At 37.4% G+C, this 14,855-nt stretch overlaps 2 protein-coding genes across 4 annotated transcripts; both read left to right on the top strand.

The window, feature by feature from the left end:
• Positions 1 to 817: 817 nt before the first annotated feature.
• Positions 818 to 5,435, top strand: LOC135649774 (FRIGIDA-like protein 3). 3 transcript variants are annotated; one of them, XM_065168562.1, is made up of 5 exons: positions 847 to 973; positions 1,308 to 1,422; positions 2,193 to 3,245; positions 4,003 to 4,172; positions 4,820 to 5,435. In XM_065168562.1, the coding sequence occupies exons 3-5, from the start codon at positions 2,204 to 2,206 to the stop codon at positions 5,228 to 5,230; spliced, it is 1,623 nt and encodes a 540-aa protein (XP_065024634.1). In that variant the 5' UTR covers positions 847 to 973; positions 1,308 to 1,422; positions 2,193 to 2,203; the 3' UTR covers positions 5,231 to 5,435. The 3 variants fall into 3 exon arrangements, with proteins under 3 accessions (XP_065024635.1, XP_065024634.1, XP_065024633.1); XM_065168561.1 differs by having other exon boundaries at positions 856 to 973; positions 1,297 to 1,422; XM_065168563.1 differs by lacking the exon at positions 1,308 to 1,422 and having other exon boundaries at positions 818 to 973.
• Positions 5,436 to 7,100: 1,665 nt separating this feature from the next.
• LOC103997482 (uncharacterized) lies at positions 7,101 to 13,169 on the top strand. The gene is made up of 9 exons (XM_009418719.3): positions 7,101 to 7,258; positions 7,973 to 8,063; positions 8,948 to 9,027; positions 9,443 to 9,545; positions 9,645 to 9,801; positions 10,677 to 10,805; positions 11,157 to 11,243; positions 11,764 to 11,808; positions 12,878 to 13,169. Exons 1-9 carry the CDS (start codon positions 7,168 to 7,170, stop codon positions 13,013 to 13,015), a joined length of 921 nt encoding a protein of 306 aa, XP_009416994.2. The 5' UTR covers positions 7,101 to 7,167; the 3' UTR covers positions 13,016 to 13,169.
• Positions 13,170 to 14,855: the final 1,686 nt, after the last annotated feature.

The following is a 14,855-nucleotide window of genomic DNA, read 5'->3' as shown; positions in this document are numbered from 1 at the left end:
TTTGGATTTCTATTAATTTTAGTGTGAACAAGTCCTGCATTCTCTTTTTAGGCTTACTCAACTTTAACTCGAACACGCATTGATCAAAGTCAAGTCAACTGCGTTGACTGTGGCAGTCACCAATTCTTGGTCTTCCGAACTATGATATGGAGTTTTTTGTAAGAGAATTTTAAAGCAATATAGTTTCTTACTTGAAAAGAAAAACTACTTCATAGGCATCTGCTCATAAATCTCATAAATTATGGAAATTATGTGTATATGAATTCACATGTAGGAATAATCACAAGGTATGTATGAACATTAGGTATATATATTTATTAGTTGTCCATACAAATCTTAAGTTGACTTAGAAAAATAATTTTTTTGCTATAGAAAACGAACTTTATAGCTATTTTTCCCACACTAAGGAAAAAAGAAAAAAATTTGATCCGATAATTCATTGATTCCAAATCAAAATTAGAATCGATCGTAAACTAAGGTCCTCGAATTATGAATTTTTTTATAAATTAGCAACTGAAACCACAAGGTATAGAATAAGTGAGGTTTGATATATTATAGAATTTTATGATATATAATCAAAATTGTTTTTTACTATCTAAGTTAATTGATATATTCTAAAATATATCGGATAATATTTTAAATCCTCAATCTTACACCACTTTCTTAATTAATGGACAAAGGCATCACGTGAGAATATCACGTGCTACTTCATCAAAGGGAGCAAAAGCCACTGCAAGCCCATCGACGCCAAGGGAGCGGTCATCCGACGGCATAAGCTCTCAACTATCCAAACCGTCGATCTACAGTTGAACGGTTGGAAAACCACCGTAAGCCCGCGCATCGATAAAGCGAAGAGCTCATGTCGCTTACCTTTCGCTCGTTCTTACAGTGTCGATGGGTGGGTTCCGCTCCGACTCCCATTCGCCGCTTCGTCTTCCCCCGCTCCCCTGATCCACGACGGTCGCGTAATCCTGTGAGTTCTCCCTCTCGGTCTCTCGCTCCCCTCGCCAATTTGTCTATCCTCTGGTCGATTCGTGGTGGGATCTCCCTTTTCGGTGCGGGATTAGGTGAATTTGAGTTGCCAGCTAGGGTTTTTTCGCTGAATCGACTGATGAATATTAGGGTTGTCGGTTTGATTTCTTGAATTCGGTTTGAACCTGGTCGTTCGTTTCTTGGTTGGTCGATAGGGTTTGCTAACGAGTTGAAAGCGAAACCCTGTTGATGGGGGCTTTTAGTAGTGTGTTTTTTTTCCTCATTCCTTGGTTTAATTTGTCTCTCATTGTCTATTCTACGTAGATGATTTACAGGTCTCGAGGTTGGGGATGCAGATTGAAGGCTATCTTATCGTTGGACCACATAGTTAGGTCATCTGAGTGTTTGAATGGGTATTACACGTAAAATGGAAACATTTTGGGGAAATTGGTGAGTAGCTTCTTTTGTAATTGGAAAATATTGATCTTGCGAAGTTAATTATAGGAGGTAAAGGACAAAAAAAGTTTTGAAGTGTAGACTCTTGCAATTTTCTATTGCTCTGGTTTCAGTGTCCCGGTGTGAGAAGTTTATACTAGTTTTATGCATGAAGTTTGGTGTTTTAGGTGACATTGTTAGACGTGGTATGTTCAGCAATTCCATTGGATGCCATAAATTTAAAAGATGTTGGCATCTAGATTTTGTCTTGTTGGGAGGAAATGGCTTATGTTAAATTACCATGAATAGCTGCTCTGCTAGGCTGGTGCATGTTTAGTTAGTGATATTATTAAGGCCAGGGGAAATTATAGCTTAAAAAGTTAGGTCGTATCTACTCCAGATGTCAATCTTTATAATTTTCATCCTTTACATTGTTTGATTATTCCGTTGTGATTTGCTGATTTCTCTGTGACTTTTGATCTCATGTAGTCATATATAGGTTAGAGCATATAGAAGAAAGAGCAACCACACTGAGATATCATCAGCATACCCTACCCGGCAGGTTCCCATAGATCTAGTTGAGTGCGCTAATGATCTAATTTGACCCTAATTTAAGAATTAGAAATCAGTTTTTACAAAGTTAACAATTTTAGGGAAAATGATTTATTAAATGTTGCTTTAGAAAACTGGCTTTACTAATTAAAGTGCTTGTGATGCAGTTCTCATTCAGGTTATTTTATTATTTATTTCTTTATATATAAGCGTTTATTTTCTGTTTTTGGCAGGGATTAATGCTATGGAGGATATACACTCCGTTGCTACACTCATAGATTCTACAACTTCAAAGATACAACAGTTGCAACATGCATTTGCTGAACTTGAGAGTCTTAATGCCATATCTTTGAATTTGAAATGGAAAGAACTCGAGGAACATTTTCGTGGGCTTGAGACGTCTTTAAAGAAAAGGTTTGATGAATTGGAAGTTGAGGAGACCAAATATGTTACAAAGGTCAAGGAGGCCCAAGAGATGTTGGAGAGTCGGGAGTCTGCTGTTGTGGCTAAGGAGCTTGCATCACTTGAACAATTGCAGGAAAAAAGAGATGCTGCTCTATCTGCTTTGTTTGATACATATAAAACCTCTCCAGATCCCATTGCTGAGGGTGTGGGGCCCAGAAATGGCATGACTGATGTTATTTCAGAAGAAAACTCTGATGTTACATATGCAAAATCATCATTAGAAGATGTGTATCATGCAGAAAATGTTAATCCACACAACGAACACCCCACAGAGCTGGTGAAGCTGTGTGAGGAAATGGATGCAGAAGGGTTACATAAGTTCATTTCAGATAATCGGAAAAACTTGAGCTCTATACGCGAAGAAATGCCAGCAGCTTTAAGAAGGGCAGCCAATCCTTTCAGCTTAGTTTTGGATTCATTGAAGGGCTTCTATGCTGGAGAGATTCTAGGATCAGATGGAAAAAAAGATGGGAACCTTTTGGGCCTGCGAAGGACTTGTCTCATGTTAATGGAATCGCTAGAACAGCTGTTGGCAGATGCTGTACCTGGTTCCCTTTCTGACAAACAGATACTTACATCAGACATTAAAGAGAAAGCAAAGGTGATAACTAAAGAATGGAAGCCAAAATTAGATCATCTGGGTATTGAAGCCAGCAGTGGGAACTCATTGGAAGCACATGCATATCTTCAGCTGTTGGCTACTTTTGACATTGTTTCAGAATTTGATCAAGATGAAATCTGCAAACTTATTCCAGCTGTTGCACGGCGCCGTCAAACTGTTGACTTGTGTTGCTCACTTGGTTTGTCAAATAGAATGCCAGGTTGGCCCATTATTAGTTTCATCATATTAAAAATCCATTCATATTTCTAGGACCGATCATCGAGGTCAAGCAGATGTCAGATTTCTGTTGGATTTTTATCCATGCTTTCTATATCCTTATACATTTTGACACTTTCTTGAATGAGTAGTCTCCCATAGTTATGGGCATCATGAAGATATTAGTCAGCATCATGTTTTATCAGATGATCTTGTTAAAAACTATTATACAGCAGAAAACATAAATAATCAGTTACTGGATCCTATGGTTTCAATTTGACATTTTCTTTTAACACTGGGCCATGACCTCCGTCATGAAATTTTGCATTGATGCTACCAAATTGATTTTACCTGTTTTGTTTTTGATATACTTTTAGGTATGGAAACTTTGGGAGGATTAATTTTGCAGCGAAGTTGTTTTCAAGCCTCCTCTTGCTGCATGCTTTTGCCACCATTGTTTGTAGTGGTTAATCAGCTTAAATTTTTTAAATACCTATTGTTATTTTTTTAATCAAGTATTTGTGTTGTGTCTTATTTGCAGTAAGGATGTAAATTTGTTAGTTGTCCACTTTTGTGGTTAGTTTGTGACTTGCTGTTGCATGTCTGAAAGTTAATTATTGTCAGACATGAGATGATCAGATCAGCTGTTTCTAAAATTGCTTCTGATTATATCTTAGTTATCGGTTCTAGTTAGACCTTTGGTTTAGTTTACTTGTGCCTTTTCCGTCTCATATATGCTGATTGGAATTGTTGACTCCTAGGTTTGATTGAATATCTTCTGAACAGCGGGAGGCAAATTGAGGCTGTTAATCTTGCTTGTGCATTCAAACTTACCGAACAATTTCCACCAGTGCCATTGCTTAAAGCATATCTGAAGGACGCAAGAAAGGTTGCACAGGTCAAAGCTGGAAGCATGTCTCCTGGTGCACAGGTCCTACTTCCTTTGCTAGTTTGTTATGATTTAATATTTCATAGTTATCTAGCCATGCAGGGGTAAGGCTGCATTCTTTGACCCTCCAAGATGCTGCAATGGGGGATCCTCATTCTCTAGCCGCCTCTTTTTATTTAGTAATGTAGCTATCTGCTAATTAGCTGTATTTGGATTTTTTGAACTTAATTTAAAAAATATAAATTTCCTACTCACGAAGTGGCCTCTAAGTTCTTATTGCAATTGGGTCAATGCCATGCTGATAGTCTTGTCATAATGGTTCTTCTTGCTTAATAAAGTTACATTTTGCTAATGATTATATGGTCCAGTATATGGTGTCTCTATGACTCTATCTAGTGTACTTGAGATATGGTTTGTCTTATTTGGAATTCTGTTGGCACCAGGTTTTAACTCGAGAAATTTATTGTGGTTATGTAAAAATGAACGGGTCGAGCATTCATGTGGCTAGGTTTCTCAAAGTAAAAAAACCAAAATTGAGAATCGTGTACCAGGGATATATTATCAGTAGAATCTCATGTGATACTTGATAACTTGTTAGTCTTGCTTCTTCCCCACTTTTGCTTTTCAGATTGTCTAATGAGTGTTTGTGTCACAAACTATATGACCTTTTGATTATATTGCCATTCCAGAATGAAATGAATGAACGCGAACTAGCTGCCCTTAAAATTGTTATAAAGTGCATCGAGGAGCACAAACTTGAGGAGCAATATCCGGTTGATCCGCTTCAGAAGCGTATCGTTCTGCTTGAGAAAGCCAAGGCTGACAAGAAGAGGGTTGCTGAAGTTGCAAAGCCGCAATCCAAGCGGCCCCGTGCCACTGGCTGCATTTACACTGCTCGTATTACCAGCATGCCTGACAAAAGCTTTTACCGTGCACTCCCTGAGAGATCTCCATATCCATATGACATGCAGTATGCCTATGCTGCCGAAAATCATTACCCGCTGCGGATGGGTTCTGCTCCATACTCCATCTCACCTACTCAGACCAATTACTATGGAAACAGCTACCAGGTCCACTACCAGACTGCCTATTTACACTAATGGAGAAGGCTGAATCGATCATGTTCTCTTTTGACTTAGCTTTTAACCAGTATGTTAATTAACTGAATCTCCATAACCGGAAGATTAGTCCTGTAATTGTATTAAGTGTTTCTCAACCTTGATTGGTGGAAACTTATGTGTTAATCCTTTAGACCGAGACATGTTTCTTCTTATGTCCAGTTTGATCATCTTTTACTCTTGTTCACTGATGCAGCATCAAAAAAATTCCAACATATGTGTTTATTGTGTGCTTCTGGCTTTGTTCTCTCGGAATATGATTTATGTTGACCAAGACCTGAGAGTCAGATGGTCATTGGCACGGTCTAACGTCTTTAATGTTATTGATTGCTTACAAACCTACAGTCAAGGACACCAATTTGGATACTAGCATCATGTTCTTGACATTTGTTAATCATCTGGTAGTGGCATTACCCTCTCTGTATCCAAAGAGCTGCAATATTCTAGACTCAAATCTTATCCAAACATAAGAACTCCAAAACAAAATCTAATAATCTACACACTAGCATTCTTGTTTCCTTGTACATCTCTCCTCATTTTTATTGACGTGGAGGATAATTCGGCTACTGAAATATGCCCTGCATTTCGTGACAACAAATTGCACATTCAAACCAGCCAAGAAGCTCAAATAATATTCCCAGAAATCGTAAATCTCTTCTACTTGGATCGAGCCTCAAATTTTTTTCCCAATATATTCTCTCTGTAGCGTGACAGATGAGGCTATCTCGTTTCCTTCTCCTTGTTGTTTCTAATTATTGTTAGGGAAAAGCAAAAGAACTCTATTTCAATTACTTTCGTTATTGGTTCTTGGTAGAACAGTGATGTGCATGTCTATTCTCTCTGTACTGATTCAGAAGGGTTCCCCATCTCCATGCGCCCATTTACGTACGTTAACCCAGCATGTTAATGTCAAGTTTGATACTACATCTATCCGATGGTTCAGCACGAGGGCGCTGGCGGTGAGGCGGGAGCTGCGACGTTCCGAGTCCCGAGCGTGCGGTACACCAAGCCCTCGCTGCACCGACGACGCACGACCCTGCATGCACTGCACGGACCTCGGTAGGAGAACGTAGCCGATGACATGAACGAAGCGGCAGCGCCGTTGGAGTTGACACTGCTACGTGATCAACAAGAACTGCTAGACTTCACCTGTCTGTCTCTACGAGCCAACTCCTCCTGTCCCTTCTTGTCACCCTCCCCGGTGACGGCGACATGGCGAAGAATAGTAGGAGAAAGGGAGTATAGTAATAGTAATGCAAGGCAGGTGAACTAAGTAGATGTGGTAATTGAATGCCTAGTGGAGTGAAACGATGGAATTTTAGTCAGCTTATGAATCTCCACCATGGATGAACTCTGCTGCTTGACCTGATGGAGGACTGTATCCAAACTCCATGAACCAGGCAAAGGCACCTTCCCCTAAAGAGTAGCCAGTGCACTTACAAGCAGCAGAATTTAGTGTGGAATTTACGGGTGTGGATGGAAAAGTATCGTATGATCATGAAAGACCTTAGGAGATACAAAATATAGAAATATTTTGCAAGAATTTCTTCATTATTTTGTCATCCTCCATTCCTTTCTTTCTATCGAATAAACATGATATTATTTTTTCTTTGTATCATCCTAATTAAAAAAAGATAATTGGCAGTTGTATTATCGAAGAAAAAAATAATTATTTATATGAAATAATTATTGAGAGAACAAAAACAAGGACCGGGTCTGGCTTGCGTCGGCTTCTCGACCGGTCGAAGCCGCGGTCTAATTGCATTATTGAACCGATCGCACAGCGAACCGGCCGAACGGGTTGTCGTTTAGGCGACGCGTGACGCGTGGTGAGAGTATCAGTATCACCGGCCTCATCGGTGCGACGCGGCCAGACCCTAGCGTGGAAGGGGAGGGGCCGAGAGGGTTAGGGAGGAGAGATGGTGGTCTTATCTCTTCGGATCGGCCGCTCTTTTACGAGCTCCTTCTTCTCATCCGCCGTGAAATCAAGCCTCCTACGCCAGTTCCAGCGTACGAATCGCTTCAAGCAGCTTCTTTTTCCGATTGTTTACGCGCAAATTCGGTTCTTTTCTTTGCATCTGTTTTAATCTTATCAAGAAGCATTTAATTCTCTTTGCTTGTCTTATTTGAGCCCTATCGTTGCTTGGTTTGGTGATTTTTCTCAGCTATGCCGATTCGTTTTGGCTTATTAAGCGCTTCAAATTGCCTGTTTTTCCCCGCATTGTTTCCCAAAAATTGGACCTTTTTCTTTGCGTCTGTTTTTATCTTGTGTGTATAAATGATATGAGTAGTTCGAGGCATTGCAGCAGTTGATTCTTTGTTCCTTTTTACTCATTTGATTCCTACCGGTTGTTTGCTTTTGGTGATTTTCCTCTTCCTCGAAATCGAACCTCCGTGCCGACTTCTGTGTGCAAATCGCTTTGAAATGACTCTTTTGCCCGGCTGTTTCTGTTCAAAATCGATCCTTTTCTTCATATTAATTTTGATCCTACCAGTATAAATGATGTGACGAGTTAGCGGAATTTGATTCTCGTAAATTCTCATTTGATCCTTACGGGTTACTGGTTTTTATCATTTCTTTTTTTGGATATTCGTTTATTTTGTTCGTGCTTTTATGTGTCGGAGTTCATTTTTATTCCTTGCTTAGTCAGCCTTTTCAGGTTTTCTCCTGAAGTATTTGGATATTTATCATCTTTTTTCTTGTGTTTGTTTTTCTTGTTGCAGTGAAATGGGTCTATAATGCACAGCCGTCACGTCCACGTTCTGTCAGGGCTTTTGTGACTGCAAGAGCCGAAAGGTTTCCGCTGCGGAAGAAGTAAATGTCAAACTCTCATTCTCCATTGAATTCTTTCCTCTGCGTTATACCAGGCTTCATCTTTTCACTATGGTGTGAATGATCTTGGGACTTGTAAATTGGATAAAAGAGATTAGAATTGTGGTCGTGAATGGTTTTTAAAAGATGGAGGAACTATTCCTCGACAGATCTTATGCACTTATTTTATGTACGGTGTTAAAAAGAACAGAGGCGTTTGCTGGCTATTTAGTTACATTATAACTGTTAAAAGATGTCCTTGTTGCTGTTGAATTTTGTGGTTATGGCATTTGTTTAAGATAATATAAATATCTGTTTTAGTTGTTTCCATATGTTTTTTACTGAAGGCCTATATCTTAGATATCCTTTATTTGCAATTTTATGCATGTCAGATCACTAATTGTGACCATGAGAATTCTTCTTTTGCAACTAGATAATTCAACATCATGACAAATATAATTTTGCATACTCATGAGTCATGCTGGAAAGTTTGTATGTCACTCTATGAGCTCTCCAATGCATGTTTGGCATGCATTTGCTGAAATGGCTCATGAATGCTCATCTTTGATCAAGGTAGAGTAGAAAACTTGATTATTTTGATGGGATATGAAAACAAGTATAATAGTTCAGGTTGGACAAGTTGAAATTGAAGTCTGGAAGAAGACTTCTAACAGCCTTATGCCTTGACCATCTTACACGTGAACTGCTACGATGTTTTGACAAAACTAAGTGCCTGTTTATTTGTTTAAAAGTTGCAGTTCTAATGATTTTTTGAATTTTCTAGAATCATAGCAGATCCTACTTCCCATTTACTAAGGTTATCTTAAAGTTTCTATCAGAAATTTGTGACTTGGTTTTAATATCTCATTTTGTTTATTCTTCTTCAGAAAGAAGCGATTGGATGAAGCATGTCTTGAAAGATTTCAGGAATATAGCCGAACCTTGATACAGTCATGGATCTTACAAGGTTTATTGTATTACCAAAATAAAACTTGCTTTTTTAGTATGCTTGACATGATTAATAGGAAAATTTTGTTTGAGCTGTTTGAAGATTAAGGCAAATTTGTTCTCCCCTTTGTAAATCTTTATTTAATTTCATGGTATTTCAATCGTGCAAATGCTTTCTTACACTTGGTACCACACATTGTTTGATAACTCTGGTTAGACTTGCCATCTTTATTTGCTTTTGACAAAAACTTTCAACTGTTCATAAGTTGCTTACTTATAATTGTTGGTCTTTTCCATTTACAAAGTGTAACTAGCCATTTTCTGGTGTGTTTTCTTGTGGTGTCGGATTTGAGATGTGTCATTACACTTCTCTTATGGTGCAAGAAGTTTATGCTTTTACTTATATGGCTTATTTTGTTTCATGGTCTTCACAGGTAAAGTTATTGTGGATGGAAGGGTAGTTAGCAAAGCTGGAACCCCTGTATCGAATAGTTCTGTTGTGGAGATAAAGGCTGAAGTTCCAAAATATGTATGTAGGTGATGCTTCCAAAGGAACTTTCTACTGATCATTTGATTTTTTTTTTTTTTTTAATTTTTCAATAGTGCCAAAAAATTTGTTGCCTTCTATGTATGCAGAGCAGGATACAAGTTAGAGGCTGCTATTGAAAAACTCAATGTTGATGTTGTTGGGAAAGTAGCACTTGATTCAGGGTTGTCCACTGGGGGTTTTACTGATTGCCTGCTTCAACATGGTGCATCACATGTTTATGGTGTCGATGTAGGCTATGGACAGGTATTCAAACTTTCACAAGGAACTTTTGTGCAACAGGTCATTTCGAGAAATCGAAAGAGCAGCTTTATATGAGAGCTTATGGTTCCGTTAGCATCATTCTCTTGGCTTTCACTAATACATGTATATATACATATGTAATAATTTATGATGGTTGACACCTTGGTGTTTACTTGACCTTTCTTATCATACAAAGCACTAAAATTAGTCTCTTTTGTTGAGAATGCACATTACAAATGCACTCATTTGGATATCAATTAACTCAATAACTATCAATAATAAGTTATACCTTCTGTTACAGCATGCCTTTCTTTTGATTATTAAAGTAGAATGGTGAAATTGTACACTCCTTAGCTAGCATCGTGATAGGAAAGGATCTCATTATGTTCAGAATGATAGCTTTATGACGTAATACCATAAGGTAATTTGACCACGGGTGGTATCTGATGCAAATTATGAGAATTTAGTGAATATGTAAATTTCTGCGAGGTTTGTTATACCATGACAGACCGCCCAGTATGGGTAGTACATAGCAATCTGACAGGGGACTGGTATGGGTGGTACATACCGGTTTGTCGGTATACCTCATCATACAATGTGTTGGTATATCGATATGGTTCAGTACATACCATACTGATGGTTGGTCGGTATATCGGTATGGGCCAGCAAGGCGAACCATGTTTTTGCCTTTATTATTCTTTTATATAATTATGCATCAGCAATAAGAATCATTACTTAAGCTTCCAGAAGTTCTCCTTGCATTATTTGTGGAGGTGGATAATTTGAAGAATATTCCATTTTCAAACTTTAGCTGTAATTGTTCTATATCTATTCTTCTTTCTTGTTGCATGTATATTTAATGACTATAAAATTTGCAGGTTGCTGATAAAATTCGTAGAGATAAACGTGTTTCTGTAATTGAAAGGACAAATCTGAGATATCTTCCTGGACTACCACAAGAAGTTGACATTGTGACTCTAGACTTATCCTTTATCTCTGTACTTTTGGTATGTATCACAACAAGATGTTCTGTGATTTCTCCATATATATGGTTAAATATGTCCTTTTGTTCTTTCCCCTTTTTGCATTGTTTGGATCCATCCGCCTGACTTTATTTGTGTTTAGTCATGGAGGAGTTAGGAAATGAGTTCCTTTTTTCTCTCATTTTTCATATTTTCACGCTTTATCTTTTTGTGTACTTCAGAAAGAAAAATAATTCTTTAGGGTTATCATATTTTTGTGTTGTAAATAAAATTTTGACATGGGCATATGTTTCTTTAAAGGTTTTCTGATTGCGGGATCCATCATGAAATGCATTTTCTGAATTATCCATAACCTTTTCTTTTGGATAATTATAGGTCATGCCAGCTGTCATCAATGTTATGAAGGCAGAGTCTACGTTGGTGACATTAGTGAAGCCTCAGTTTGAGGCCCGTAGGTCTCAGGTTTGCAAATTTATTGTCCATATTGTCACTCAATACTTTAGGAATTTCTTTTTTAGCTAATATGTTTATTCTTTATACGCTGCCAAAGATGAGAGATATAGCAAAGCTACATAGAAGGCAAACTACATGCAGCACTGATTCCACAACAACCTTAGGATAAACTAATATACCATCCACAAAAAAGAAAATTTCCATCTCAGTTGCCTTAACTTTCTCCACAAAATGTTTGTAATCCCTAGTTACCATACCAAGTTAAATTGGAAATATTTTGGAAAACCTACTTTTGTTGCAAATTTGTTCAGCTTGTTGACAACAGTACTTGCAAATTTGTTTGTAAATATAAGGACACAAAATCACTCAATTGGATTTCTAGCAAGTACATTTTAAGGTGCTTATTCTTTGGAGCACACAGTCAAAACATTTAGTGTTTAGAAAGTCTAGTCCTGTTTTCTAAATAATAAAATTTATGACTCTTCCTTTGTGATGAAAGCTTTACATTTTTTTAATGTATATTAACCAGGTTGGAGGAGGTGGAATTGTTAGAGATCCTCAGGTGCATCAGGAAGTATGTGCTTATTCTTATTGATAAAACTAAAACCATTTGTGAGACCTAATTGTTATTTACTTTGTGTGTGCCTTTTTGCTACTAACTCCATCTACACATGATTAATGTCATACTTTTGCTGTTTTGCATTCAAATGTCCCTTTACCTCATTTCTTTCAAATTCATGGCATGTGGACCTACCTATGCACAAGGGAAGCTACAAAAGACACTAGTTCTCCACCTTGTTGGTTTTCGGTCGTTGCATGCTGAGGTCATGAATAATGCCTGATTGGATGGCTCTTTTGGTTCACTGCTTAATTTTCAGAATAAGAAAGTTCTAAAATTTTTAATGTCCAGAAATGCTTAAGTGAAGATGACTGATCTTGGCATCAAGGTAAGGTTGCTCCTCCCTTGTAATCTGGATGATCATAAATGATCTTTATGTTTGTAGGATGATCTCTGGATCCCGTATTCATGAGAACCTTGTGCACTGGGCTGTCCTTGTAGAAATACGTAACCATTTGTCTATGCTAGATGCTTGCATGTAGCAATGTGTTCTGCATACAGATTCTGCATCTGCTGGAATGCAAATTACAGAACATAACAATGGTGATGACCGACCAGAGTATAGATCATCTCCCAGTTCCATTAATAATCATTTCTAGTGTTCAGTAGGACACTCACTCTCCTAATTCTATGGAGCCTGTATCTTTCTCTTTATTTTGTAGTTTGAAAGTATACTTTGCTATTTGAAAGGACTTGAGACATGAAGCATAAGAAAGACAGCAAAGGAGAAAGCTGTTGGGTTAAGGGGAAGGCACTAATCTTGCTATTGAAAATTCAGGAACACCTTAAACCATTGTTATGTTTTGCCAGAAATTGCCTGGCTGTTGAATCAAGTTTGTTCATGCCAGTTACCATTCTAGTTCCTTTTGCAATTTCTTCACATCCATGTTAAGAGTACCACATGAATGCAGAAATAAAGTGTCCAGATTTAAAATTGCCATAACCTTGGCTAACTTTATCTTTATTTGACAAGTATAAAGAGTCCCATGCTTGTGTCTCTAATCTTCTATTTTTTTGACTGCAGGTTCTTGAAAAAATAATCAAAGGTGTTGAAGGTTATGGATTCTGTAGCAAAGGGTGGATAGAGTCACCAATAAAGGGTGCTGAGGGCAACACAGAGTTCCTAGTTCACTTTCAGCGAATTCCAGCAGACTCCATGTGATATTCTTTGTTGTTAAGTTCATTTTTTTCTTCTCTTGAGCTCTTTGAATTATGTTGTAGAACACTACTAGGAGGGAGGGAACAAGAACAGCGCTAATGAGGGGGATTCTTACTGTTGTATAACTTTGCAAGTAAATGATTGCAGACTTGATCTATTTTTTCAGGTTCATCTCATGAACTGAATTGGGGCCATGTTGTTAGCAGTCTGATCATCCAACGAAAATATTCTTCTACCTTATCTTTGTAGTAGATGAGGCTACGAACTTAACATAGGCATAGTGGGTTTAGATAATGACCTTGTTAATTGAATTGCAGAAGTTGCTGAGAGACAATTCTGGTGCATCTGTCTTTTTTAGACACTGAAGTTTAATCAAATGCCATGGTATATATTAGCATCTTTTCTGACCAAAAGTAAAAGAAAATGAAAATTCCAATTTGGAAACATAAGAGGAGTTGACTTCCTTTTAACTCAATGTCAACCCTGTCCTTTGTTGTCCATGAACAAGATGTTCACTTCCACAAGGAGAAATGGAAAGAATGGCTCTTGCCGAAAAGTTTGATGAATTTTATTTTTCTTTTGCAGTCTTCACTTCTCTAGGTGTATCCATGAATATGAAAGTTTCCTAAGAATTTTATTCATATGCTTTTTTATTTTATTTATTTTTGTTTGGCTATTTCCAAATGTATCTGTGATTACCTAATTATTTGACTTGCTATGATTTGTTTTCAATATTGGCTGCACTTTTAACTTTGAAACTTAATCTGGTTCAATGAATTATGGGCCAAAAGGAGAATCATATCCCATTTGGGATGACAAAATAGTTGATGTTTTTGACTTAAGTCAAATCTCATATTTTTTAGCTGTTTAATCTTGAAGAGTTGCAATGTCAAACATGATTTGTTTGGGGACTTGTCTCACATGAGTTGCAATGTAAGACAAGATAGTCAGACCAGATTTGTTTCTTAGAATACCACCTTGGAAAGGATAACACTTGTCGAACAAAGAACAAAACACCATATTCTAGCCAAGTATTTGACTTGGCAAGGATATCCTGTTTTTGTCTTAATTCAAATCTCATGTTTTTTAGCTGTTTAATCTTGAAGAGTTGCAATGTAAAACATGATTTGTTTAGGGACTTGTCTCACATGGTGTGACAATGAACAAATAGAAGTGCAAGACCCAATCAAGTGTGCCATGTAATGAACCTTTAGTGGGTATTCTAATAAGTTATATTCATGTCTAGTTTTATCCCTGAATGTTATACTTAAGTAATAAAGATAGGAAATCCAGATGGAATAAGACTCATCTATTTTGTTTCATATTGTGTTAAACATTTTTTTTTCTTGCAGTATTAGCTTGCCCAAGTAATTGTGGGAATGCCATATATTATCACAGTAAGGTTAATCTACTATGGCTAAGATATAGGAACAGGCAAATATGAGAATATATACATTGCATAAAGCTTCAAGATTAAATGTTTTGTGAATATGCTAAATCTTTTCACAGTATATGATACCAAAGAGTATTTATAGTATTGCAATACCTCACAATTGCCTTTAATATTAAGTAGTAGATAACTTGTATACATTTTTTAGGGAGAAGGAAACAAAGGACCAATGCAGAGAGCAAGGAAACCAAGTTGGTATACAGATGAATGCATTATGATATGATAACACAGGGTGGTGCAAATTGGTATAGTGAAGCTGAGGTTTCTGAGTGCTGAAACAATCCAGGCTGCAGCAGCTCCTGCACCTTTCCAGCTAAACAGACACATCTCCTGTCCTTGTTTATATTCATTTTTATTGGCCTCGAGATGCCAACTGCCATGGACAACTTAGTA

Source organism: Musa acuminata, chromosome BXJ3-9 (assembly GCF_036884655.1).
Source record: "Musa acuminata AAA Group cultivar baxijiao chromosome BXJ3-9, Cavendish_Baxijiao_AAA, whole genome shotgun sequence".
Taxonomy (NCBI): domain Eukaryota; kingdom Viridiplantae; phylum Streptophyta; class Magnoliopsida; order Zingiberales; family Musaceae; genus Musa; species Musa acuminata.
Note: the sequence above shows the minus strand (reverse complement) of the source record. Positions and strands in the feature narration are given on the sequence as shown.

Excerpts from the sequence above, each read along its gene's own strand:
- LOC135649774 (XM_065168563.1), top strand. The coding sequence starts at position 2,204 with ATGGAGGATATACACTCCGTTGCTACACTCATAGATTCTACAACTTCA. Across the intron at positions 3,246-4,002 it reads TTTGTCAAATAGAATGCCAG|GTTTGATTGAATATCTTCTG; the intron begins GTTGGCCCATTA and ends GTTGACTCCTAG. Across the intron at positions 4,173-4,819 it reads GCATGTCTCCTGGTGCACAG|AATGAAATGAATGAACGCGA; the intron begins GTCCTACTTCCT and ends TTGCCATTCCAG.
- LOC103997482 (XM_009418719.3), top strand. The coding sequence starts at position 7,168 with ATGGTGGTCTTATCTCTTCGGATCGGCCGCTCTTTTACGAGCTCCTTC. Across the intron at positions 8,064-8,947 it reads AGGTTTCCGCTGCGGAAGAA|AAAGAAGCGATTGGATGAAG; the intron begins GTAAATGTCAAA and ends ATTCTTCTTCAG. Across the intron at positions 9,802-10,676 it reads TCGATGTAGGCTATGGACAG|GTTGCTGATAAAATTCGTAG; the intron begins GTATTCAAACTT and ends TAAAATTTGCAG.